Below are 25,507 nucleotides of genomic sequence, written 5' to 3'. Positions count from 1 at the left end.
TAACCTCCATAGGAAGATTTACTTTCCGGTTTTGACCCCCACGAAAGGAGGGTATGACAACCTGCAGACTGTGGGGGTATAATTATTACAGATGATCCTCAGATATGGGGCCTGGGATTGTGAAAAGGAAGTGAAGCCCAGGAAGGAAGTAGGACCATTATGAGATGTGCTTCAGGCCATTTCATTACACTGTCACTAGCAACCCAAGCTCAGAATAGCTGAAGTTTTCACATTACATATGAAACATCCTAGGAAGGCTAATCATGGGCAGCCCAAAGGTCTCCAGTGCAACTGGAGAGATGGGCTTAGGCCCATATGCAAGCCCCAGCCCCATACTCCTCCTTGGCTTTGTTAAAGAAGCTGACCACTCAGGATGTAGACCTGGGGATTTAGGAGATTGGGTGGCCTGTGCTCCCCCAAAGCACTCAGGAATTCACTCTTGGGAGACTAGACACAGGTCTTCACCATGACTGCAAGGGCCCTTCAAACCAGGCCAGGCAGCAGGACTTTGTCCTGTGAGCACCTCCTTGACAGATTCTGGGTGATGCTGGTAACATAGAATTCCACTAAAGTTTAAACAAAGATGATTTGCCTGAAGAGGGTAAAATATGCTCAGTGTCCCATCCTCAACATCTGAAGGCCACAGTCCTACATGAGTTAGCTGTGGACTTTCTGGGTGCCAAAAAAGCGTTGATATCTTGGGAATACAAAAGTGAGTGGAACCTGGTTCTGAATGGGTGTGTGTCCTCTGAGGGAGATAGCTGTTAATACTTTCTCACCAGGCAGGAAAAGCGTGGCTTCAAGAGCTCCAGGAAATTTTTTGAATCTGTGCCTTAGGTAGAAATATGGGCCTATCCTCTACAACCTAGTATTTTTGAGCATTTTACTTAGTGTCCATCAGCCTCCAGAGTTTCTTATGTCTAGGAGGGACTATGGAAGTATTATTTATCATGAGATCATTTATTTGAAGGTAACTCTGTAGCATCAGTTATCGTTATAAACTGGAGCTGGGAACTGCCCCTAAGATTTTGGGTTGGTTTCAAATAGGGGCTTCCAGGCGCTTCCTTCTCCCCACCCTTGCCCCTCACTTCTTCCTCTGAAATCCAGACCATCTTTGTTTGTTCTTTTTCTTGTGAGGCTACCACCTGGTCCCTGATGTGTGAGGTCTTGCCGTGGTCCCTCCTGCCAGCTGCTGTCAAGGTGGCATCAGGTTAAAGCGGTAATATCTTTGTGTCTGAAAAAATATCGCAACAAAAAAAGATGTTAAAGTTCAAAGCATAGTCATAAATGCTTTACAACCATGCACAAAACCAGCCCCTGAGCTAACATCATCCCTTGCTCTGTGGGAAGGGTGTGGGTGACAGGCATCATCTGCTGCTTTTGACAGTCTTTGGTGTCTGTTTTGTATCAGAGTCCTTGCTGCCGGATGTTCAGAACAGAATCTTTTTTTTTTTTTTTTTTTTTTTTAGATAAATGGAGACCTAGGTCAACAGAACCTGAAGTACGGTATTAAGACTGAACTTTTTAAAGAAAATGATTTATTTAACTTTATTTATGTGCATTGGTGTGAAGGTATCAGGTCCCTTGTAACTGGAGTTACAGACAGTTGTGAGCTGTCATGTGGGTGCTGGGAATTGAACCCATGTCCTCTTGAAAAAACAACCAGTCTCTCAACCACTGAGCCATCTCTCCAGTCCTAAGGCTGACCTTCACTCTTGTATTGTAGAAAGAATATATATAATTTATCACTTAACACCTGTTCACATATATTATTTCATAGGGGTTAGTGATTTATTTTATTGAGAGAGAGAGAGAGTGTGTGTGTGTGTTTGTGTGTATGTGTGTGCACGCGCACATACTAAGGTTGTCAGGCTTTGTGGCAAATGTTTCTTACCCACCGAGCCATCTTGAATGCCCAAGGAGTCAGCTGTTTGCACTGGTATAAACCAGCTCTTCAGAACATTTCCATCCTCCTAAACTGAAACTCTGCTATCATTAAACAGCACTGCTTTCCCCCGTCCATAACCTATTAGCTGCTGATAACCACCATTGTATTTCCGATTTCTATGATTTTGATTTTCCAATGAAAGGGAATTATGCAGTATTAGACCTTATGTGACTTGACTTAGTTCACTTAGCGCAATGTCATCAGGGTTCATGTATATTGTAATATGTGACAGGATTTTCCTCATTTTAAAAGCTGCATGGTATTTCACTGGTGTATACACATTTAATTATCCATTGTTCATTGGTAGACACTTGGGCTTCTAATACCTCTTGGCAGTTGTGATGGACACTGCTATGAATAAAGGTGTGCATCTCTTAAAGACTCGCTTTTAGATTTTTTGGATGTAAATTGAGATTACTCAGTCACATAGCAGTTAGATTTGTAAGTTTTTTGGGGAATTGTCTTACTGTTTCCATAGCAGCTGTACAATTTTACCATCTAACAGCCATACATGCATAAGAACCCAAATTCAAGTTCCACAACATGTGTATCTTTTACAGCAACCGTTCAGCTGAAAAAATAACTGACTGTGGTTTCAGTCCTTAAGTCATGGTTAGCAGTGCTGAGCATGTTCTCAATGCATCCTGGCAATTGTATGTCATTTTAGAGCAGTCTATCTTCACATCCTTTGCTCTTTTTTAAAGCGAGTTATTTCATTTTGTTGATGAATTAGAGGTGTTTCAGTGTATATTCAAGGTATGAACCACCTATGTAATATATTCTTCATTCAGTTTATGGCTTTTCAATCTGTTGATGAATGAACATTTAATCTTGATATCCCCATCTGTCTATCTTTACTTTTGGCATCATGCTCAATAAATCATTACCAAATCTGGGTCATGAAGAATTGCCTTATTTCCTTCTAGAAATAGTGTAGTATGGGGAATAGAGCTTATTTACCTGACTCTTTAGAAAAAAGGAAAGCCACCTTTAAGCCCACATTAAAATACCCAATTCCCCTTGCCCTTTTCTTCCCCCTACCCACTGATGGCCTCTGGAGCATGTTTGTGGTGTTGAGTTACGCTGATGCATGCTCATTGTAGTCTGCATTTGCCTATTCAAAAGATAGCACCGGCTGGGCATTGGAGACACATGCCTTTAATCCCAGCATTCGGGAGGCAGAGGCAGGTGGATCTCTGTGAGTTTGAGGCCAGCCTGGTCTGCAGAGTGAGTGCCAGGATAGGCTCCAAAGTTTTCAGTCACTTGGTTTCATACTCATTGAAATAGAAATTTGAAGGATTATGTTCATTTTCTTCCTGTCAACCTTTGTTAACAAAAGCTTCAGAACCACAAAACTATCCTTAAGAAAATTGTCAACTCCTTTGCCACCCTTTCCAACACAGCAGCTTTTATTCTTATGTTGGTGTTTGGACTGTTTTATGAAGCCTTTGAGTGAAAGTAGGCATGATTTCCATGTAACCCGTGACCAGACTGAGGCTGAACTAAATAAATGATCTGCCCAAGATTTCTTATCTAACAGTCAGGTTCTTAACCTGACTAAGAAATAGTCAGTAGTTCCTCCCCACGGTTCCACATTAGTGCCCCGTGTCCTCTAAACTCTGTGAACACACTGATGCCCTGTGCAACAGCAGGAGAGTTTGCTATACTGCCAGCTCTGTTGAAAACATCATAGAAACTCAGAAGCCGTGGGATAAAATTGTTAAATATAAGTATTTAATATTGTTTAGTATTATTTGAATGAAATGTTTAGGTCACATTATAACAAACGATAAAATTCATGTGGTTTTTTTTTCCCATTAAACTAATTTCAAAGGACTCGTGGGATATTTTGGTCACTGTTTAAGAATTAATTTCTATGCAACCATGTGCCTGTTAGCTAAACTCTCAGAATCTGTTTACTCTTGTGTAACATAAAGACATTAAAGCAATACTTTTAAAATATGATGTGTAATTAAAATTGGTTTAGTGGAGATTTTAGGAGCTCTCTAGGAGATAAAAGCTGTATTTGTTGAGGGAAAAAACTTCAGGCACAGAGAACTGGTAGGAGGAGGCATCATGCTGAACTCTACATTTTTAAGTTCTAGGAGTCCTTGGGCTGGAAAATGGATGGAGATGTAAAGTTAACTACTTTGTAAGAGACTAATAGGTACAATGTAGCAAAATGAAATTTGAAAAGAAGCTTTTTCTTTAACTTTTCCGTGTATCTTTTAATAAAGGTCTTTGACCCTAAAGTTTGTTTCTACATAATAAACATGTGAATGACCCAAAAAAGACCTCATTACTGTTTTAATCTTGCTAAGCTTTTACTGACTGTAGTAGGAGTGTGTGTGTGTGTGTGTGTGTGTGTGTGTGTGTGTGTGTGTGTGTGTGTGTTGGGAATTTCGTTATTGTAATTATGAGGTACTAAATGGTAAGAAACCCAGGGCCTGCCCAGCATGGTGGCACTTGGGAGGCAGAGGCAGGTAGGTCTCTATAGGTTGAGGCCAACTTGGTCTACATAATGAATTCCAGTACAGCAAGGGATACATAGATCTTGTCTCAACAAAAACAGAAACCCAGAAGGCCTTGTGTGTGTGTTTGGCAAATGCTGTACCATTGGGCTATATTTCCATTCCTAATTAAGAATTTTTGATTAACTTGTAGCCTATCTCTTAAACAGTGTAGGTACTACAGAATTTCTAAGTTTGTGTTTTTATGTATCATTTATATATTTATGCCACACCTGCAGCTCTGCCTATATTGTTCGGAGGTAGTTTCTTCCCTGCTGGTGCTACAGAGACAGTGTGGGACAATAAATTGACTGAAATTCTTGCGTCTCAGCTAGAACTCTGCTTCCTTCTTCTCTGAGCCTTATTCCGACAGTTATTTGAAATAATACTGTGTACAAGGTCTGATTGCAAGTCCATGTAAAGAGAAGAGTTGGCTTCTGTTTTCTGTCACTAAGGGGCCAGGTCACCTGGCAGATACCACATTATAATTCCTTTTTACTTTCTACTACACTTTAATTATCTGAAACTTAACATTCTCCCTCCTCCAGAAAATATAATTAAATACCTACTGCTGTCAGAGCCAGTGCTGGTGACAATGAACTGATGCCCGTAGGGACCTTTGCTAAGCAGCTTTGCATGAGGCCTTAAGTGGAAACAGAGTCTACTTTCTTCTTTTTCCTTTCTGCTGTGCTAAAACCACAGGGTATTCGCAGCAAAATACTCCTATGGTGACTTAAAACAAACAAAAACCACCCCTGTTTTTGAAATGCACAGTGTAACACAAATGATTTGTAAAGAACCTTTTAAAAATTGTATTGTTTTCAAATCAAAAACATTTTTAGTGATTTCTCATACTTAGACCCACATCCCAATCCAATTATAATCTATAGAGGTGTACTAAAATAGTATTATAAAGGCAACTCCTTTGTCCCGTATCCAAAAAGTGACAGTTTGTAGATTTGACAGAGAAGAAAGCAGCGAAAATGGGTCCCTACCTCAGATAGTCCAGGCACAATAATTTGGGAAATACAGGTACTAAACTGTTGCTCTGGCAGCAAAGCCTCATGGGCACGGAGTGTAGCAGAATGCCTGTGTACTCGAACACTGGTGTATATGTTACTTTCTTCCCTGTTGGGGTGGATATACTTCCCCTCAGGAGTAGCCTGATTTCATGTTTTAACCATAAGATGGTCAATGAATCTAAATTTGTCTTTGCACATTGATCATTTGTCAGCTCTCTTCACCACTGCGTGATTGCAGAGTGTCTCCATATTTCTCCTTACCGGAGGGCTTTTGCTGAGTTGTCAGTCTCGTGGCCTGAAGTAAAGAAGGAAACAGCTGGGCCGAGACCTGTGGAAGTGAGGAGAGAAGCTGGCCCACATATCCCTTGGTTCTGACCTCACCCAGTCGCCTCAGTGTTGACACTGATAGTAGTGACACTGGCCTGGCCTGGGAAATTCTGGGTTCTGTTATTCGATCTGATGTTTGTTGTGATTAAGCTCTCAGACCTTCAGTGTCCTCGATTTCAAATTCTGGACTGGCTTCTTTGTCTCTGCAAACTAAGTATGGCTGCTGTCACATGACTGAGAGAGCCCGATGGTACTTGAAACTTTCAGTGTTTTTGGCAGTATCTAATTCAGTCTTTGGTTTTTTTGGTTTTTTGTTTGTTTTTAAATTCACCCCTATATTAAGTAGCATAATGACTGTTAAGGACCTGACATGTAAAATTACTTATTACTATGTCATCTTAAGTTATTTTTGGTCTCCTCCCTACCATTAATCCAGTTTATATCCATTTCCTGTCACTCTTGGGTGCATAGTTGAGGCCTGCCAACTGGTCAGGTTTCCTGTTCTTCCTCCATGAGCCGTCCTTCCCACTCCAAACACTGCTAAAAGTATTCAGCCATCTCCACCCTAGGTCTGTAGCTACTAGTCCTTACTGTAGTTGTCTTCTCCATTCCCAGGCTGCAGGCAGCCAGTCAGCCATTGTCTATTGTTGGTACCCTAAGACCTCTGGTGCTTCTCTTTGCAGCCCTGAGCATCACCTTAGTTCCCTTATCAGCCTTCCCATTCACTTACTCAGACTTGCAGGCAGCTCACAAGCCTTACCGCTCTTGCCTTTCTCCTTTCCTATTAAAATACACTAATTTCACCTCTTTTTTCTTATCACTCCACTGTTTTCTTCTTGATCTTTTTGTGCTCTTTTTCTTTCTCTTCAAGTGTTTACCACCGACTAGTTAAACTCCTAACCTGTGACCCAGAGTCAGACAATAGATGTTTCCCTTAAGTTAGAAATGCCAGGGGCTGGAGAGATGGCTCAGCGCTTGAGAGTACTGGCTGCTCTTGCACAGGACTTGTGTTCGATTCCCAGCATTCACATGGCAACTCACAGCTTTCTGATGCTCCAATTCCAGGGGACCTGGCACCTGCACAGATACACATGCAGGCAAAACATCAGTGCACATAAAACAAATAAATAAACAGCTAGATAAATAAATAAAAAGAAATTCCCAAAAGACGTAGATACGTTTAGCTTTTTCCTCCTTCCTCTAGCTGATATGAACACAGCATGCATCGTTATTGTGGTGAAGCATACAGGATTTGGCGTGGGGCACATGCATGCCACTTAGGAACTGTATACTGAACAGTTTCCAACCTTGAACTGACCCCAGTTTTACTGTTTCAAGGAAATAAAGTTGTGTGTTATAGGCTTGGTCAGATGATTATGTACTCTTGTCTTTCAGCTGTGAGATGTTCAAACTGTTGTAACTATGAAAAGAACAGCAAATTCCCACATAGTATTTTTCTTAAATATATATATAACATGTACTGGGCTGGCTTTTTTTATGTCAACTTGACACAATCAGAGGTCAAATTTTAGTCATCTGAAAGGAGGGAGCCTCAATTGAGAAGATGCCTCCATAAGATGTGGCTGTAGAGCATTTTCCTAATTAGTGATTGATATGGGAGAACCCAGTCATTGTGTGTGGGGCCACCCCTGGGCTGGTTGTCCTGGTTTCTATAAAGAAAAAAAAGTAGGCTGAGCAAACCACAGAGAGCAATCAGTATGCAGCACCCCTCCGTGTCCTCTCCATCAGCTCCTCCAGGTTCCTGTCCTGTTGAGTTCCTTCCCTGACTTCCTTCAATGATGGACTATGATATGGAAGTGTAAGCCAAATAAACCCTTTCCTCCCCAACGTGCTTTTGGTCATGTTATCTCATTGCAACAATAGTAATCCTAAATAGAACATATACTATCTACCTAATTCAATAATAGTAAAGTTTTTCTACATTTCCCGTATCTATACATTATTTTTATTTTCTTTTTACATTCCTAGATATCTTCGCATTTCATATATACCACTTAAAAACAAAGCTGCTGTGTCTCACACCTAGACTTCCTATACTAGAAAAGCTGAAGCAGGAGCATCAGAGTTCAAGGTCAGGACTGACAGAGTTCCTGACTTAAGAAAGAGAAGAGCACCAATAATGTACCCAGCACTCTTTTTTTTTTTTTTTTTTTTTTTTTTGGTTTTTACGAGACAGGGTTTCTCTGTATTGTTTTGGAGGCTATTCGGTCCAGCCTGGCCTCGAACTCACAGAGATCCACCTGCCTCTGCCTCCCGAGTGCTGGGATTAAAGGCGTGTGCCACCACCGCCCAGCCAGCACTCTTTTATTGTTTTTCTTTGTAATATATAATCCTTAATCAAAATATTTATTAGATCAAAAATGTTCTACTGGTTTGTTCATATCCAAGGTTTATATATTTTTAAGTGAACATTGAAATATATACTCAGGCTAAGTGGTGATGGGGCTTGTCTTTAATCCCAGCACTCAAGAGGCAGAGGCAGGCAGATCTCTGTGAGTCTGAGGCCAGCCTGGTCTGCAAAGGGAGTTCCAAGACAGGCTCAAAAGCTACACAAAGAAACTCTGTCTCAACAAACAAAAATAAAAGCAAAAAACAAAAAAAGAAAGAAATATATACTCAGAAAACTGTATTAAAGTTTCCTGAATTTGCACAGGCCTTATCCACTTCATTAAAGAGAAAATGACAGCATTGAGAACTTTATGATTCCCTAATTGACTGTTTCATTTCTGTTTCCTCGACATCTAAAAAGGGATTAATTATGTCTGGCTTTGACTTTAAACATAAATAGAAACATGCTACTCACATCTTTTTGCCTTGTTTGGCTCAGAAACAAGTTTCTGATATTCCATGATGTTGTTCCCTGTGAAATAATTGCTTTTGTTGTATTTCCAGTGTAACAATATATAGTGATGTGTGTTGGGTAATAGCCTCAGGACACGAGGAATCAGGTCAGTACAGAGCAAGAGTCTCTAGCCAGCAGAGATTACTTAGTTCCAGCCTAATCATCCTGCCCCTCCTGCAGAAACAGAGTTCTCAGATACGGAAAACAGTGCACCTTGCTTCCAGTCAAACCACAGAAAATAGCCGTAGCTTCCTGGTAGCTCCCCATGTATGTGTATATATCTGTGCCCAGCACCTCTAAACCGGCTCACCCTTCATCCCTCCAGTAAAGCAGGCCCAGCCTGTTGATCAAGTCTGTCTGCTTCTCTGCCTAGTTCTCTTGTGTTTGTTTTCAACTGTATGTAAGTGGACATTGTGAAGATTCTAACTGGTGATTTAGTGTCCCAAGAAGTAACCATAGGACCTAACAAGAAAGGTTCACCTTCATTTTATTACTAGTATAAAACCTTTAAGTTTTCTGTCTGCATGTTGTTTGGTTTAGTTTTGATTCATCTAATGGGAGAATTCTAGATTTCTCTCCTAGTTGAGGCCTCCCCCACCCCCTGCATGCACACACTGTATGCTGTCTTCAGGAAACAATGACTCTTGCTCAGGTTGACTCTCTTAACTTTCATTCTTCTAAATCTGTTACTTATTTTTGTATCGATAGAATACAGATTCAAGTTTTGTGAGTGAAGGGAACTAAATAATTTTGAACTGTAATACTTTTTAACTTCTGGTCCATATTCTCTTATGGGTTGTAGAGGCAAACTCTCTGGGGTGACCAACTTTAGTCCTTGCTTCCTGTGTCACCTGCAAGTCACTGTTCTCAACTGGGTTTAGTTTCCCTACCTAAAAGCTTGAGGTTTCCGTCCTTTAAGCATCTTCATAAAACCCAGAGGCTTTCAGCTCTCCACGCTGGGAGCAACGTCCAACACATGAGAGCAGCCTGAATATTAATTTAATTTCCCATATAGACTTATATAACATTATCAAGCCTGCATGTTGGCAAAAATATCAACTATACTTCATAGCCTGCTTTTTTGTTGTAATTTTAGTTTCTTTATGCTAATGTGTTGTCATCATTTTCTGTTTGGTATGAATATTCACCTGAGATGTGCCACTTGAGTTCACATTTCATTTCTTCTGATTAGCTTTGGTTTTCCTCCAGATATTTTTACTTCTAAAGTCTGCATATACTAACTCAGAAAAGTAAAAATTGTTTACTGAATACGGAAAGAAGAAAGAACTGGGGTATTTATCATAACTGATTTTTAACAAATGACATTATTGAACCTGGGGAAAAATGTTCACAATACTGCCTTTGTATCATTGAACTCTGTTTTTGGAAGCAGACCAGGTAGCTAAACCATCTGAAACTGCACTGAGTCTTTAGTCCAGTGCATTGAGCATTTGCTATTAAAATACTAGGCAGTGACTTGAATTAAGTATCTTTCCAGGAGAAAGGCTTTGTTACTTAGCAACACCTAATATCCTGTGATGATGGCAAAGCACTCTGAGGCCTGCTAGAGAAATCTTTCTGGCTTCCTTGAACAAGGAAAAGACAGCTGATGCTTTAATGGAGAATTGTGAACAACTAGAGTGTTTTGATTTTTTGGGTTTTTTCCAAATAACATTGTCACAGGAGTGAGAAATCGTATTTAAAACACATTTGAGCTGAACCAAAGACTGTTCTTTCCAGTTATGCTGATTCAGGGTGTATGAGTTAGCCTAGGGTAGCCTAACTCTGATCTCGAGTTAGAAGGGGAGGGGCACCCAGGTTGTTAGAAATGGAAACACAGCCACTTCCCTGGCTCTGTAGAAGTGTATAGAGAAAACAGCATCTTTCCATCTTAGGTCCTGGTACACAGTAACAGAAGAATAGAGAACAACTTTATTAAATGCAGATTTTGTGTGACATAGGAACTTTTAGGAGGAAATAAGTTCCAAAGAAAGGAATAAACTTAATAGTAAAATGGGTAGTCTTGGAGAAGTAAGTGGCATGTGCTCTGATGGTGATAAATTGCGGGAATGTATCTATGCGGAGTCACCTCTAAAGTCCTGTGTTTTCAGGGAAGCATGCTCGTTGCCCCAGTGTAGACAGGGCATCAGAGGTTAGCATGCTCATTACCCCAGTGTAGACAGGGCATCAGAGTTAAGCATGCTCGTTGTCCCAGTGTAGACAGGGCATCAGAGGTAAGCATGCTTGTTGTTCCAGTGTAGACAGGGCATCTCTGCAATGACCCTAACAACCTCCTAGAGAGCTGATCAGAAAACCTTTCTAGGCTTTGTGACCCTTCAGGGTGATGAGTTTCTCAGTCACCAAGCTCTGTATTGTTGGGAGGGGTAACTAAGGTGGCTTCTCCATGGTTGAGTACATGTCTAACATGGATGTATGAGGCCTGTATTCATTCCCAACACCACGATGAATGACATAAAGTACAATCAGATGTGGTTAAGATCCTGCATCATTATAAAACTTATTGTGTAAAGCTAGTATTGTGTAATTTTATGTATAGATGTTTATGTACACAGAAAAGAAAATATGAGTTTTAAGTTGTTATTTTATGGGAAAGTCTGGCTGCATGATTAGTAAAAAAATTACACTTTAAAACAATACATTGTTTGTGGTGATAGAGTTAAGAGAACTGTTCTTAACTCTTTCTTCCCTCTCTGGGAAAGGAATCCTGGTGGCCCTGAGCTCAGTCCCACATGGGGTTCCCCAGCTGCAGAAGAACCACATATGTGATGTCACAGAGCTCTGTGTGCTAACTGGCAGCACAGAATTGAAACTTCATAGCTAATGGGTATTGTCTTGACTTTTTTAAGGCTGTAGAGTTCTATGTTGGACCAACATGCTAATGACTATCCTTTCCCCATCTGAAATTACAGCTTACCTTTTACTATACCTACCAAGTAGAATACAGGTACTGGAAATTGCTTGGACCTGGACTAGATAGGGATGTACTTGGGTATGGGAAGGAGGAGAAAAGTGACTGGGTTCTCAATTCTCCACCGAATGATCCACACAAAGATCATATTTCATCCTAAGTCATGGCAGTGGAGACAGGGGATTTTGATGAGATGCGACTTATAAAGAGTTGCCTTCAGCCTGCTATCTGTGAGTTTTCGTGATTGACTGTTGTGGTCATTACTGAAAAACATAGTGCGTTGTGTGGGAGAGGATTCTGTGGTGACCACAGGAATCATGTCAGTACCTTGTCATGGTAACAGATTCTTGGCCCAAGCTCACCAGTGTGGAATTTCAACAGCTGGGGCCCAATGACTACTTCTTTTCATAAGCACCATGGTTGACAAGTAGTATAGGGGGTGAAAGCAATATTTTTTTCTTAACCCAGGTTCGTAGCAGAAACACAACTGTGACAAAAGTCAAATTGATAGAAGAAAACATTTTTTTAAAAATTACAGTAATATTTATTTATTGTTTGTATGCCATGATATACATGTGGAGGTCAGAAGATTGCTTGAGTGAGTTGGTTCTTTCCTACCGAGTGTGTGTGTGTGTGTGTGTGTGTGTGTGTGTGTGTGTGTGTGTGTGTGTCCATCCGTCCGTCCTGGGAACTGAACTCACATTGCCAGGCTTGGCAGCAAGCATTTTTTTTTACCTATTCAAACCATTTCACTGGCCCCAGTAATAACATTTATTCAGCTAAAATTTTATGTGATATCAGAACCTTTAGAAATGAAGATCCAAAAACTCAAAATACTGTTTTTAGAGCAGGTGTACAGAAGGATGTTGGAGGATCGGGACATGGTCTGATGGAGGATAAGAGGTGTAGTCCGATGGTGCCACATTGGGCCTTTTCTCAGATTCTTGGCTCCCTAGTTCTCTGGGTATAAGGCAAGGCACCTTTCACAGGAACTTCAGGTAAGGGGAGAGGGAGCAGGTCAGAGAGGGAGTTTCCTTGGCTTCCGTGAAGAAGACATGAGAGGTGATCTGGTTCCAGTGACCTGCCCGAGGGATTGGGTAGAGGGCTTGCTTCTGCAGTGTTCCCAGCTTCTCAGTATAATTCTCATGGAGCAGCCTGCCATGTTTGGGGTGCTGCATTCTGAGTGCTGACAGGAGCTAGTGTGACCGTCCCTGAGTGGACAGGCTGGGTAACCAGGAGCTAGCGTGACCGACCCTGAGTGGACAGGCTGGGTAACCACTGCTGCTGCTCTTAAAGAGGACTTAAGGACCCTGAGCTTAAGGTCTGCCAGGTAACACAGCAGGACCTGCCTCAAAAGGAAAGATAGAATGAGAAACGTCATGAAGGAGCTTCTCAGCAGCCGCTGTTCCACTCAGAGGCAAAGCTGTAGTGTGCTGAACAGATTGCACCCCTTGGGTCCCGCAGACCCAACTGAACTCTGGCCAGATCATCTCAGCTACCTGTCAGTCATGCCATCTGTGTGGGAAGAATTCAGAGGCACAGCCGGTGCTGAGGTCTCTGTCATGGAAGGAGCTGTAGCGAGAATAGGAGATTTCCAAACTGAACACAGCAGCTCAGACTGAGGGAGAAATCCAAAGTCTATTTGTCTTAAAAATAACATCGGGTGAATTTAAGATGATTGATAGAAAATAACTGATTTTAATCTCTGGTTATGCCAACTTCATGGCCTTATGTAAGATCTTTTTTTCTAAAGTCGTCTTTATCTGTAGAACAGAATTTCAGGGTCCAGGCGGGGGGCTATAGGAGAAAGTGACATTTCGTGATCTCTTCGTCTTGCCTCTCTGAGGGATGGGGAAAACACAGCAATCAGTGTGTCAGAAAAATGGGATCATCTCCTTTTAATCCCCTTCAAGCTGTGGATCTAAAAATAAGTTGTAGAATAACATCAATTCTGGGGCTGAAAGTGTTAGCAGTGTGTCCTGAACAGGCGTTTTCCCAGCCTACTGTTCTTCCTGGGGGTTGATGGGCTGCGAGCTCTTCAAGTATCTTCAGTTCAAGGTGAATTTTATCTTCTTTATTTTGGGGGGATGCTAGGGATTGTATGTGCAAAGCTCACTCTGCCAATGAGCTTCACCATTACATTCCTAATAAAGTGTATTGTCAAAGAATATGTCCATATAGGAATTTGTTTTTCTAGGAACACTAATAAATTTTGAATACAAGTGTAAGGATGAAATTGTGCTCTTTTTAAGTGAAAGAAACATTCAGACCTAAGGTTTTGGGTCTGAAATAGACCGTGTCCTTCTTTAGGAGCAGTGTTGGAAAAGTAGGGCAGAGCAGTTGAAGAGTGTCAGGGCATCCTATGTTTATGCTTTTCAGCAAGTGTCACCTGAACTTAACACACTGCACGTAGGAGGTGAATGTTGGGGTTCAAGCCTGAAACAAATGGCTGAGCTGCCTATTTAACTTACCAGAGCGGACCTGGCTGCCAGGTTCTCCCTGCCTCCCTCTGTCTTTACCTGTTAAAGGCCCCCTGGATGGCACATGGTGCCCATTTAACGGTGGGTACTGGCAGCAGTGGTCTGAATGGACAAGAAATCAAGAAATCTTTTTGCAGTACTGCAAAGACACAGTTACAGCTGGGTCACCCTTGGTAAGGGGTCTAGTACTCCAGCCTTCTTTCACACCTCTGGAATGCGGAGATGATAGATGTTTTTACCAGAGAAGAAGAAGTGGAATGAAAGATTCAGCCAGTCCTCTGCAAGTTAGCAGGTACCCCATAAACTGTCAGTAACCTCTCAACCATGTGGAAGTGCCCTGCTGAACTTTGGTTTGAACTTACTCCATCCTCCTACAAAACTTAGAAAAGCTGTAGAAAGATGTTACTGGGAGCCGATGAGCTCATTTGTTAATGTGAAATAAATTACAACTGGAGAAAGCAGGATGCAGAATCATTATTGGCAGTGGTCTGGAGGACCACTCTGTACAGGTACAACACTCTGTACTAACCAGTCTCTAGTGGACTGTAGTTTGTGGACATGATTGATGCTCCTGCTAACTCACTAGATGGCTGGAGACTGGGGGTGTGGCTCCATGATTATGTATTGTCACACATGTAAGTCTCTGGGTTTGTTTGGGCGTGCGGATACTAAATAAATAAAAAAACCAATAAAATAAATAACTTTAATCCTTGGTTTTTTTTTTCTTGAAGCTCTTTTCTTTCTCTGAGTTGTAACTAGTCATATGTATGTTTGTGACAGATTTCATGAAATGAATTCCTTTTGTTTTACAACTTTAATGTCAAGTGGATTCCATTAATATTTGTTTATTGACTCAGTAGGTGTGTAATTGTGGCATTAAAAATTCAGGCCAGGAAAATTAACCTTCTAGTCTCTCAAAGTAAGGACAATACATCTACCTCTTAGACCCTATATGGATGAGTATGAACACTTAGTTTCTGAGGGCCATTAGATTAGCAGTAGGGCTTTGTGTGTGTGTGTTTAAGAAACATGACAAACTTACTATTTTACCAATGTTTGGGTATGCTGTCGTTAAGTCCACTGCTAGGGTACAGCCATCCCTACCTGTCCTCAGAGCTCCTTCATTATTCCTAACTGAAACTACTTGACTGTCAGTTTTCAAAGCATTTCAGTGTGGTTTACATCCATGGTAGCACTGGTCCTACGGTGGTCCCCTGCACATCTTGAGAAGCTTGCTTGGTACTCCTCACAGGGAATAAATAATTCAGAGAACTAACCTGGCAGGTAGAGGATGGTGTTGGTCTCTTCCTCCAGACTCCTAGTGTGGATTATGTGTTTTGTCTTTCTTTTTTTTTAAATAATGAGAGAAACTTCCCTTCTTTTCAAAAGACAGTTTTCCTCATAGCAGGCAAAATTAAGAAGAAAATAATAGCTTTGTCATCAATTCAAGACTAATTACAACATCATTAACTAAGCAGTGAAAGTGAAATCATGATTTTCTCTGTCCTCTGCACTATTTGGACACCTATATTTCAGAGAACATCTGCTTTTAAGAAAACCTTATTTTTACAAATAGGTTGTGCATGTAACAAATCCACAAGCCAGAGACATTATGTGACTCTGCCAGCATTTAAACTTAACCCTTTCTATACTCCTCCCCAGTCCCAGAAGAATCCATTCGTATATTATACAGATTACCTGGGCCTAACACAGTTAATTCTGATCTTTGGGTACAAAAGAGGTCTACCAAAGGAGATTCCTCCTTGTCCTTACTGATTTACACATCTGAGCGATGGAATCTATAGTTAATGGCCTCAAAAGATTGTTTGTGTTTTCTGTTTGTTTTCTCTCTGTGGATTGACCAGATGAGTTTTGAACCTGGAACTTCCTTGATATTAATGAATGTTTTTCTAAAACCATCAAGTTTTCAGCCTTCACTGCGTTAGGTGTCTGCTCTTCTCTTTCCCTTTACTCCTCTCCCTTTCTGCCTCAACAAGGACCATTCTAGTGTTCTGAATGTTCATTCTTGGCACATACACTTGCAAATATGTACTGTGGGCTTTATGTGTCGCTTGGTAACCAGAGTAAATGGTACAAGAATGGTATGGATTTCATTCTGTTCCTCTTCTTTCACTCAGCACTGTTCTGAAAATCTTCCCCGTCTGGCTGTTTCCGAGGCCTTGCCTCTCACCATTGGTGGCATGTTGAGACATCCCTCCACTATGGCTACCTCAAGTCCCTGCTATCTCAAATAATATTACAGTCAACCTCCTCTGTGTCCTCTTGACACCCATGCTGTTATGTCAACTTGACACAAGCTAAAGTCATTTGAAAGGAGAGAGCCTCAATTGAGAAAATGCCTCCATAAGATGGAACTGTAGACCAGCCTGTTAGGTACTTAATTAGTGGTTGCTGGGGAGAGCCCTGCTCATGGTAGGTGGTACCATCCCTGGGCTGGTGGTTCTGGGTTCTATAAGAAAGTAGGCTGAGCAGGCCATGGGGAGCAAACCAGTAAGCAGCATCCCTCTATGGCCTCTGCATCAGCTCCTGCCTTCAGGTTCCTGTTCTGCTTCAGTTCCTGCCCTCATTGCTTTTGATAATGTTATATTGAGCTATGAGTGAAATAAGTTTGCTCACCAAGTTGCTTATGATCACTGTGTTTTTTTAAATCATAGCAACAATAACCCTAATTAAGACAGCGCCTATGTCACGTTGGGAAGCTGCATATGGCAAGATTGGAATTGCTGGTTTAAAGCCTGATAGCTGTTCAGGGTGGCAGTAACTGTCAGCACTTCCAGCCCCAGAGTATGTCCTTACTTCTGCAAAGGCTACTGATAAGATTGTCAATCTTGGCGGTCTTTTATTGGGCTTTATTTTGATAACCTACCCCACTTGTTATTCTGATAATCATTTATTTGGGTGGCTGGAGTTAGGGATAGGACTCAGGGCCTCATGTATAATAGGTTCCACTCCTGGTCTACAAACACTGCCCTTGGTATTCCACTTAATTTGCATTTGTAAACTTACTAGTAAATATGAACATTTTCTCACATAACCTGAGCCTTTTGAGCTTCTTATATGTTGGAGCTAGATGTCTTTTTGTGCTTTATTTGTAAAACTTCTGCTTTTTAATTCGTTGATGGATTAAAATATCTCCTCTTTGTTATATTTTTTTCTACCTGTGGGTATAACATCAGAAAGTATCCTGTTTTACCAGCTATTTGTTTATTTATCGGCTTTTCAAGACAGAGTTTCTCTGTGTAGCCCTGGCTGTTCTGGAACTCACTATGTAGACCAGACTGACTCCTAACCCTAAGATCACTGCCTTTGCCTCCCAAATGCTGGGGTTAAAGGTGTGAGCCACCACTACCCATCTATTTATTTATTTACCCCTTCATTTTTTAACTTTTTACTTTCCTGGGATTCATCTGTCTTCCAAATATGTTCTTAGTTTGAACCATATTTTTTCATAGTGTCCAAGAAGCAGAGAGATTGCTTTTATAATGAAGCCCTCTTCCCCAAGTCCCTTAAACTATGAATCCATAATGGATTATTTCACTAATTTAGTCAGAGCCATTATGATTCACTTAGTCCCTTCCGCCCTGGCCGAGCGCCATGACAAGTCTCTATGCAGAAGCTGTGAGGACGTTTCAGCTCTAAACCACAAATTGGCGATTACATAACAAGTTTCAAAAGACAGCAGTCTTTTTTTTGTTGCTGAATCTCTTGTCCATTAGGGGAGGGAGAAATCAGAGCATGCCAGACATGTCAGACAGGAGGAACATAAGTTCAAGGCCATCCTCAGCTACACACTGAGTGTGAAGCCAGTGTGGGCTTCGTGAAGTCCTGCCTCAATAAAGAACAGCAGCAGCAAAATAAAATTATACCATCCTAAACACTGATAGGACGTCCAGACCAGGGGTGGGGTCAGGGTGCTCAGTAGGTAAAGTGCTCACTGTGAAAGCATGAGGACCTGCCTTAGGATCACCAGTCTAGAAACAGATCTGAAACCCCAGCACTGAGGCAGAGACAAGATGAGCCCTGAGTTCGCTGGCCATCCAGCCTCATCAATCAGTGATCCCCAGGTTCAATAAGCTGTCTCTTTAGCCCTAAATATGACACACGTGTATATTACACATCTTTGCAGTTTGTCTTTTCTGGTTTTTGGTTTGTTGTTTTGTTTTTGCTTATTTTTGATTTTTTGAGATGGGGCCTTGATTTGTAGCCTAGGCTGGCATTGAACTGAAGACCCCCTCCCTCAGCTTCCTACGTACTGGGCCTAGAATCATTTTCTGTCACATCCAGCTTTGTCATGTGCATGTTCCAGTCTGCCAGCATGTCATTCGTGCCCCGGTGATCTGCAGCCAACCGCATCTAAACAGACCCGTCTGTATTTATTTTCTGTAATTTACTTCCTGAGCTGGCACAGTGTGGGATGAAAGACCACCTTTGAGCAGTATTTGTGTCCTATTGATGTACTGTTGTGGTTTTGTTGTATGGAACCAGCACAAGTGAAAAGTGGCTCAACCAAGAGCTGAGCTAGGTAGTTTAGATCAAATAGTGTAGAGGTGGGAAGGCTGCCTCGTTTGCGGTCTGTTGTGTGATAAACACTGACTAGAAGCAACTTAGGGAGGAAAGGGTTTATTTCAGTTTATAGTGTATAGTCTATCATGAAGGAAAGTCAGATCAGGAATTGAAGCAGAGATCATGGAGGAACACTGATTGCTAGCTTGATCCTCCAGGCTTAAGCAGCCTGCTTTCTTTCTTTTTTTTTTTTTTTTTGTTTTTACGAGACAGGGTTTCTAGGGTTTCTCTGTATTGTTTTGGAGGCTGTCGGTCCAGCCTAGCCTCGAACTCACAGAGATCCGCCTGCCTCTGCCTCCCGAGTGCTGGGATTAAAGATGTGCACCACCATCGCCCCGCCAGCCTGCTTTCTTATACAACCTAAGATCACCTGCCTAGCGCTGGCACCACACCCCTGGACTGGCCTTCCTTTACCAATCTTCAATCAAAACAATGCACCACATGCTTTCCTATAAGCCAGTCTTATGGGGCTGTTTCTCAGTCGAGGTTCCCTCTTCCCAGTTGATGCTATCATGTGTCACGTTGACTAAAAACTAGCAAGCACAGAAGGTGAGATAGAAGATGGAAAGATAGAACTGTTGAACTCACATAAGCCATGACTATTAGGATCTTCAGCATAGTGAAGGAGAAGTAGAACCCCATAGGGAGAAAACATTGATGGATGTATGGGTGTTCATGGATTGCTTTTAGATCTGGCAGCTAAAAGGATACCCTTAATTACCCTTCCTTTTAGTTGATCCAATTTTATTTTATGTTCTTTCTATATTTTCAACAATGCATTCTTGATATTTATGGAAAAGTGGAAAGGCTCTTGTCTATCACACTCATGACCTTGGATTCAATCCCTAATGTGACAAACATATTTTTAAACAATGATATTTTAAGTATAATAAATTGTTGGTTTTCTTTCTGACCAAATCTTAAGTCCATGAGAATAGAAACAAAAACTGTTTGATTCATTATTTTGTCACTAAAATCAAATACTTTGTTCAGACCTCACTATCAGTAAATTTTCTAAACCTTCTTGGCAAGGTGGAGGCTTGGGGGCCATGATTTCCCCGTATTTTGATAACTATCAGAAGGAAAAACAGTCCATGAAAGGTTAAGCTAATGGGAACCAGAAGCGAGAAGTTTGGTGTTCATTCTAATCTTATGTGGAGATAAAAATATTTGCTAGCTATAACTTACCCACAGGGCCATGAAAACCTTACGTGATTTATTCAAAGAAAGCACTGTAGATGAACCACACTAAATATAGGAGAATCCTGATATCACCACAATATAGACTCATACTCTATTTTTTTTCCATTTCTCATGTAGAAAAGATCAGGCAAAGATATGCAGACTTGCCTGGAGAATTGCACATTATCGAGCTGGAAAAGGATAAGAATGGACTGGGACTCAGTCTTGCTGGCAATAAAGACCGGTCAAAGATGAGCATATTTGTGGTGGGGATTAACCCAGAGGGACCGGCTGCTGCAGATGGACGGATGCGGATTGGAGATGAACTGCTAGAGGTGAGAGCCATTTGTTTTCAATTTGCCCTTTGGTGCACAGACTAGGTATTGAGGTAGCACACAGGGAAACCAACGTAGATTCTTTTATGGATGAGTTAGAGCCAACAAAGTCTGTAGACAGCTGGACATGGTTGTAGACAGCTGGACATGGTGTCTTTACCTGTAATCCCAGGATTTGGGAGGTAGAGGTAAGAAGGTCAGGAGTTCAAGACCAACATCTGCTACATGGTGAGCTTGAGCCATCCTTGGCTATGTGAGACCCTGTCGAAGGAAAATGAAATAAACAGAGATAAAGAAGTCTGTGGAATTTTTATTGGGAATAGCTATGTCTGTCACATTTGTGACATGTTAGGTCACATAGCTTCCTTACTTAGAAACAGAAAGCAGGGAGGGAGTAGGCTGATCCTCAGGTAATTACTATCTGGATGATCTCCTTGGTAATCTGATCTGAAAAGGTTGTTCTGTTTTCCTAAGTTTAAATTCTAGGAATTTGTTTTGAGTTTGTTGGAGTTTTAATATTCATTTTCTTCATTCATTCAGATGTTTCTCAAGTATCCATAAGGACAGAAATGAGCACTTATAGTTCCTTCATTCAAATAGCTTCCAGTATAGAGAAAAGAGATAAAAAGAAACAGAAACAAAAGAGGCCTTTGTATTACAAACTGAAAATCATAATAAGTAACAGACAATGCATTCTTGATACCAAACACACCTAGCTGTTTTCCTGTTCTGACTTCTTGATTGTGTTTACCCACTGTTAAGGCTTCTTGGGGAAACAGACTCCAGCATGTTGCTTTTAGGGGAGGCCAGTCACAAGACACTGGGCATCACACTGTCTTTATGATGAAGTAGCAGCCTCTGCACTTATGTGGATGGTTTCCCCTTCAGACTTAGAACATGCCTTATACGTCTGCAGCCAATTCAGGGAGACTTTAGCATCTCCTTTCTTCTCTCCACCTAATGCCCTTTCCTGCTGCAGAGCTGTTTCGTCCAGCTGACTAGTCCAGTTCATGCATGAGAAGGGAGTGCAGATTGAGGGAAGAAATAGGCTAGAGACAGAAAATAGAGTCAGGAGGGCATCTAGGGAACACAAGGATCCACCCTAAGTTTATTGCTCAAAGTTCTTGTGTACCCAAACCAAAATGGGGGCGGGGAGGACTTCCTTACCAATGATTCAAGGAACAAACAGACATAATTACTTCCTTAATTCTCAAGCATCCAGTAACCACGCTTTAGATCAAATCTCCTATTATCTAGCCTTGAGGATTGAAACACCTCGTAGCCACACCTTAGATCAAGTATGCTGTTATCTAGGGAAGACATCCAGCGACCACTCTGTAGGCCAAACATCCTTTAGGTCTTAGGCCTTTAACCTTGAAAGAGCAAGGATAGGCTTGAACTCTCTAACCTTAAGTCAATATGGAACAGAGACACTTCTATGGGCAGAGCCAGTCCTGGGAGGGTGCCCTTCTTACTTGTTCTGTAACTTGGCATCACAAAGGTAACCCACACTAGGGGATATCACCAACTAGTATAATTATTAAATAAATAAAGGTGAAATTTGACAGAATATATTGACCATTATAATCCACGTCTCAAGTTTATTTCCTTTACCTCCTGGTTAGAAGCCCCACACACACTTGGGATGAGACTGAAGTGCTGAAGGTAAATAATGGTGAAAATGGGCGCTAGCTCAGTGAGGTACTGTGCATGGTACATACACGTCTTTAATGTTCTTAAGAACCTTCGATGCAAATTACTTCTCTTTATGCATAACAAAACTGGATTATGAATGCTTTATATTATAGAAATAAGTGTCTAAACTTGGAGAAGAACTCAAGCTTAGGGGCTGGAGTCAAAAGTTGAGAGCCTTTGCTACTCTTGCAGAGAACCTAGGGTCTGTTTCTAGCACCCACATGGTGAGTCACAGGCATCTGTAACACCCTCTTCTGACCTCCATGGGCACCAGACACATATATAGTTCACTTCTGTATGTGCAGGGAAAATATTCCTACACATGAAAATAAATAAAAATGTTTAACCAAAAAAGAACTTAGGCTTGGCAGACTCCAAGAGTCATACTGTGAGCACTGATGTCACTGTGTTTCCTGTGGTAATTTAATAGACTCTGTAACCTCCGTTTCTCTCTTCCCCCACTTCTTCCTATCCCTCCTACTCCTTCTCTCACTGCTAGTGTCGATGTGTGTCCGTGTCCGTGTGTGTCTGTGTGTGTGTGTGTGTCTGCTCGCTTGCGTAGGCTGAGAATCACAGCCTGGACCTTGAACATGCTAGACATGTACTTGAACATGCTAAACATGTACTTGAACATGCTAAACATGTACTTGCTCTGCTACTGTGCTTACACACCTGTGTCCTCGCTCCATGTCTTAACTGTGCGTTATTGTTTTAGATGCATCTCCATAGCTACGTTATACAGAGGACTTTCCTCCCCCCCCCTCCTCCTCCTTTTCCTCCTCCTCCTTGCTACTACCACCTCCCACCAAGAGATTTATGTTGACTGATGGTTTCAGGTCCTGGACAAATAGCCACACCTCATGTTGACCTTGTCAACTGTCCAGAGGTGGTTCAGGGCCTCAAATAGTGAAACATGGGGAGTGCTTGAGAGGCAGAGCCAAAGTGGACTGTGGTGACATTTTGCTTGTGATCTAACAAATAAAGCTTGCCTGAATTCAGAGTGTGAAGCTTGCCACACTAGTTAGACATAGATGCCAGGCAGTGGTGGCACACACCTTTAATCCCAGCAACTTGAGAGGCAGAGGTATCCTGGTCTACAGAGTGAGTTCTAGTACAGCCAGGGTTCCATAGTGAAAACCTGTTATGATAAACAAAAACAAAACAAAAAATTAGAGTACAGGTGTAGCTCAGTGGTAGCACACTTATAAGCATGCCCAGACCCTTGATCCTATCCTTCATTAGAACAACAATCAGGATTGGGAGTCAGAGACCAGATGTCAGTATAGCATAAATTCTAATTAGTCTTAATTAGAGTCAGATATTTGGGGGTGAAAGTTGAAAGACCAGATAAGCAGAGCAGCCAGCCACTAGAGTTCTTACCCATATGAAATCCTCAGTCCAACAAGGGGCTAGTTCCTGTCTCCTCCCACCTTACCACTTCCTCTCTCCGCCCAGCCATATCACTTCTTGTTTCTCCTCCCTAGTGCTGGAATTAAAGGGATATGCCTCCCAAGTACATGAGATCCCAAATGGTGGGATTAAAGGTGAGTGCCACCACTGCCTGGCCTCCTCGGTTAACTAATGGCTAGCTCTGAACTCTGATCTCCAGGCAAGCTTTATTTGTTAGAATACAAATAAGATACCACCACATGTTAGATCAAAAGATGAACAGTGATCAAATAGAAAACTACAAAAGGATTACCTCTGTGCCGAAAGCTTAGAGATCAAATCTGTGTGTCTTCTGATGTCATCAAAATGCAGCATAGCAAAGAGTTAACTGCTAATTAACCCTCTTTCCTCCTTCATGTATAGAAACTTCAGGTGTTTGCCAGGCAAGGGGTGAAAAAGAACAACATTTACCTTGTACTTCTCCTTTTCCTTCCTGTAGCTTTCTGATCTGGCTGTTTGCTATATGCAGCCATATATTAAGTTATGTGTGCAGAGATCATGTAGATTCAATGTGACTGTATCAACTCCTTTTTACCCTCCCCAAAGATGCTCTGGTTTCTGCCCAATGGCAAAAAATACAAATGTGTTGGGACACAGATTTTATTGTCACATGCCATCTCTCTTCAGCCTTAGCTTTTTCAAATCACTTAACAATTATCTTCCTTAAATACTTAAAAATAAGTTCAAAAGACATATACTTATTTTTATGGCCTTTCCCTTGATTGAATAAAATTGCCTTTGTCTTGGTCATTTTAAGAAAGTCACCATTTCATCATGTTACTTCTCATTATTGCTTCATTGTCGTTGTTATTAATATCACTGCTTTGTTCATAGTCTCTTTGGGTTTATAGTTGGTACTACTTGCATCAGACCCTTAAATGGGGCTATCACATAGTAGGTACTGCATGAACTGGGTCCTGTTCTCACAGAGCTAGCTGTGTAGTGGTTGGGTAGCATCAAGCTCAGAGCAACCCTTCCTTTGGGGAAGTTAGTGATGAATATGGTAGGCTAGGTGTTGCCACAGTCTCTGGCATGCTTTAGGTGATAGGGTCAAAAGTTATCATTTCTGTATATGTGTGTTTCTGTCCTTTTAGTATGTTTATATTCAGATACTAGTGTCTCTGAAATCGTGTCAGAACAGTGTCTTTATTCCTTAATAATTCCATGCAGCACCTTAACAAACACCCAGATCTTAGGCAATTGAAATCCATCTTCTCTCCTAACAGTCTTGACTTTAGTTCAAGGATGACAGAAAATAAATTGATATGGGAAAATATTTTCTAGTTTCTTTTTATAGCTTGGGGAAAAATGTAGTCATTTCTGTTTAATATATGAGGAATTGGAATGTGCCTGCTAGCTGAGAATAAGAAATCAATTGAGTGATGTGCACCAGGAAAGCGGAGAGCATTAAATGACTGGGAACATTGCGCAAATAGGCTTTTAAGAAATGGAAGCAAACCATGGGTATTTCCTAACTCTCACCCACAATATGGTTATTTTATGACTTCAACCCTGAATTGGGTACAATTACGTGTCTTACTTATTTTTGTCACTCTACTGTAAGCTCATGGTCTCATCATTACTTGGCCATGACAGTTACTGTACTCTTTTGCTCACTGCCTCCTAGTTCTAGTTGATTCACTTGCTTAAGACTCTGAAGTCAAGTAAAAGAATTATCAAAAACATGCCTGTCTTCTTTTAAGTCAGAAACTCTACTTTTCTCCCAGAGCCTTGTGTGTGTGTATGTTTGGGGCCTGTGGTACTGCAGTATTGTTGGAGTGCTGGATTGCATTGCAGCAAGAGAATAGTAGGTAAGCTCTGTGGGTCGATGGCACAACTCATGTGTAAAAGAAATTTCCTATTAGGCTCCCAGAAGACAGTGTGATTAAATCTCAGCTCCTTTACCCCTCCTTTCAATTCAAATGTGGGGTTACTGAATTAATTTCAAAAGGCATTAACATATAATTACCATGCACACAGAATGAGGCTTACACTAGAACACTGGTGTTCCCAGAGCAATTAGGCTCAGGAAATGTGCAGGCTGGAGCGTGGTGCTGCCTTATGAATCTAGGATTTATTTATAGCCCTCCGTACAGTGCAAGTGTGGGAAGACAGGGTCACTGGTGCTGTGCAGGGAGCCTGAGTCGGGTTAAAGTAGAAGCAGGCAGATCAGAGTGGATGGC

General features: G+C 41.4%; 1 protein-coding gene and 1 long non-coding RNA gene across 7 annotated transcripts in view; one reads left to right on the top strand and one right to left on the bottom strand.

Annotated features, from left to right (window-relative positions):
• The window catches only part of Patj (PATJ crumbs cell polarity complex component), a 309,593-nt gene that overhangs the window by 143,055 nt on the left and 141,031 nt on the right, over nt 1-25,507 (top strand). For all 6 annotated transcript variants that reach the window (XM_040757130.1, XM_040757131.1, XM_040757129.1 and 3 more), the window contains one exon: nt 19,984-20,180. In XM_040757130.1, coding sequence (XP_040613064.1) covers nt 19,984-20,180 — 197 coding nt within the window. The remainder of the gene's footprint in view (nt 1-19,983; nt 20,181-25,507) is intronic.
• Nucleotides 555-23,121, bottom strand: LOC121144014. Its single transcript, XR_005881350.1, has 5 exons — nt 22,931-23,121; nt 20,341-20,441; nt 6,849-6,884; nt 5,742-5,808; nt 555-1,234 (listed from the first exon to the last, which is right to left on the bottom strand). It is a non-coding gene; the product is annotated as an uncharacterized LOC121144014 (long non-coding RNA).

Source organism: Mesocricetus auratus, unplaced genomic scaffold, assembly GCF_017639785.1.
Source record: "Mesocricetus auratus isolate SY011 unplaced genomic scaffold, BCM_Maur_2.0 Super-Scaffold_100014, whole genome shotgun sequence".
Lineage (NCBI taxonomy): Eukaryota > Metazoa > Chordata > Mammalia > Rodentia > Cricetidae > Mesocricetus > Mesocricetus auratus.
Note: the sequence above shows the minus strand (reverse complement) of the source record. Positions and strands in the feature narration are given on the sequence as shown.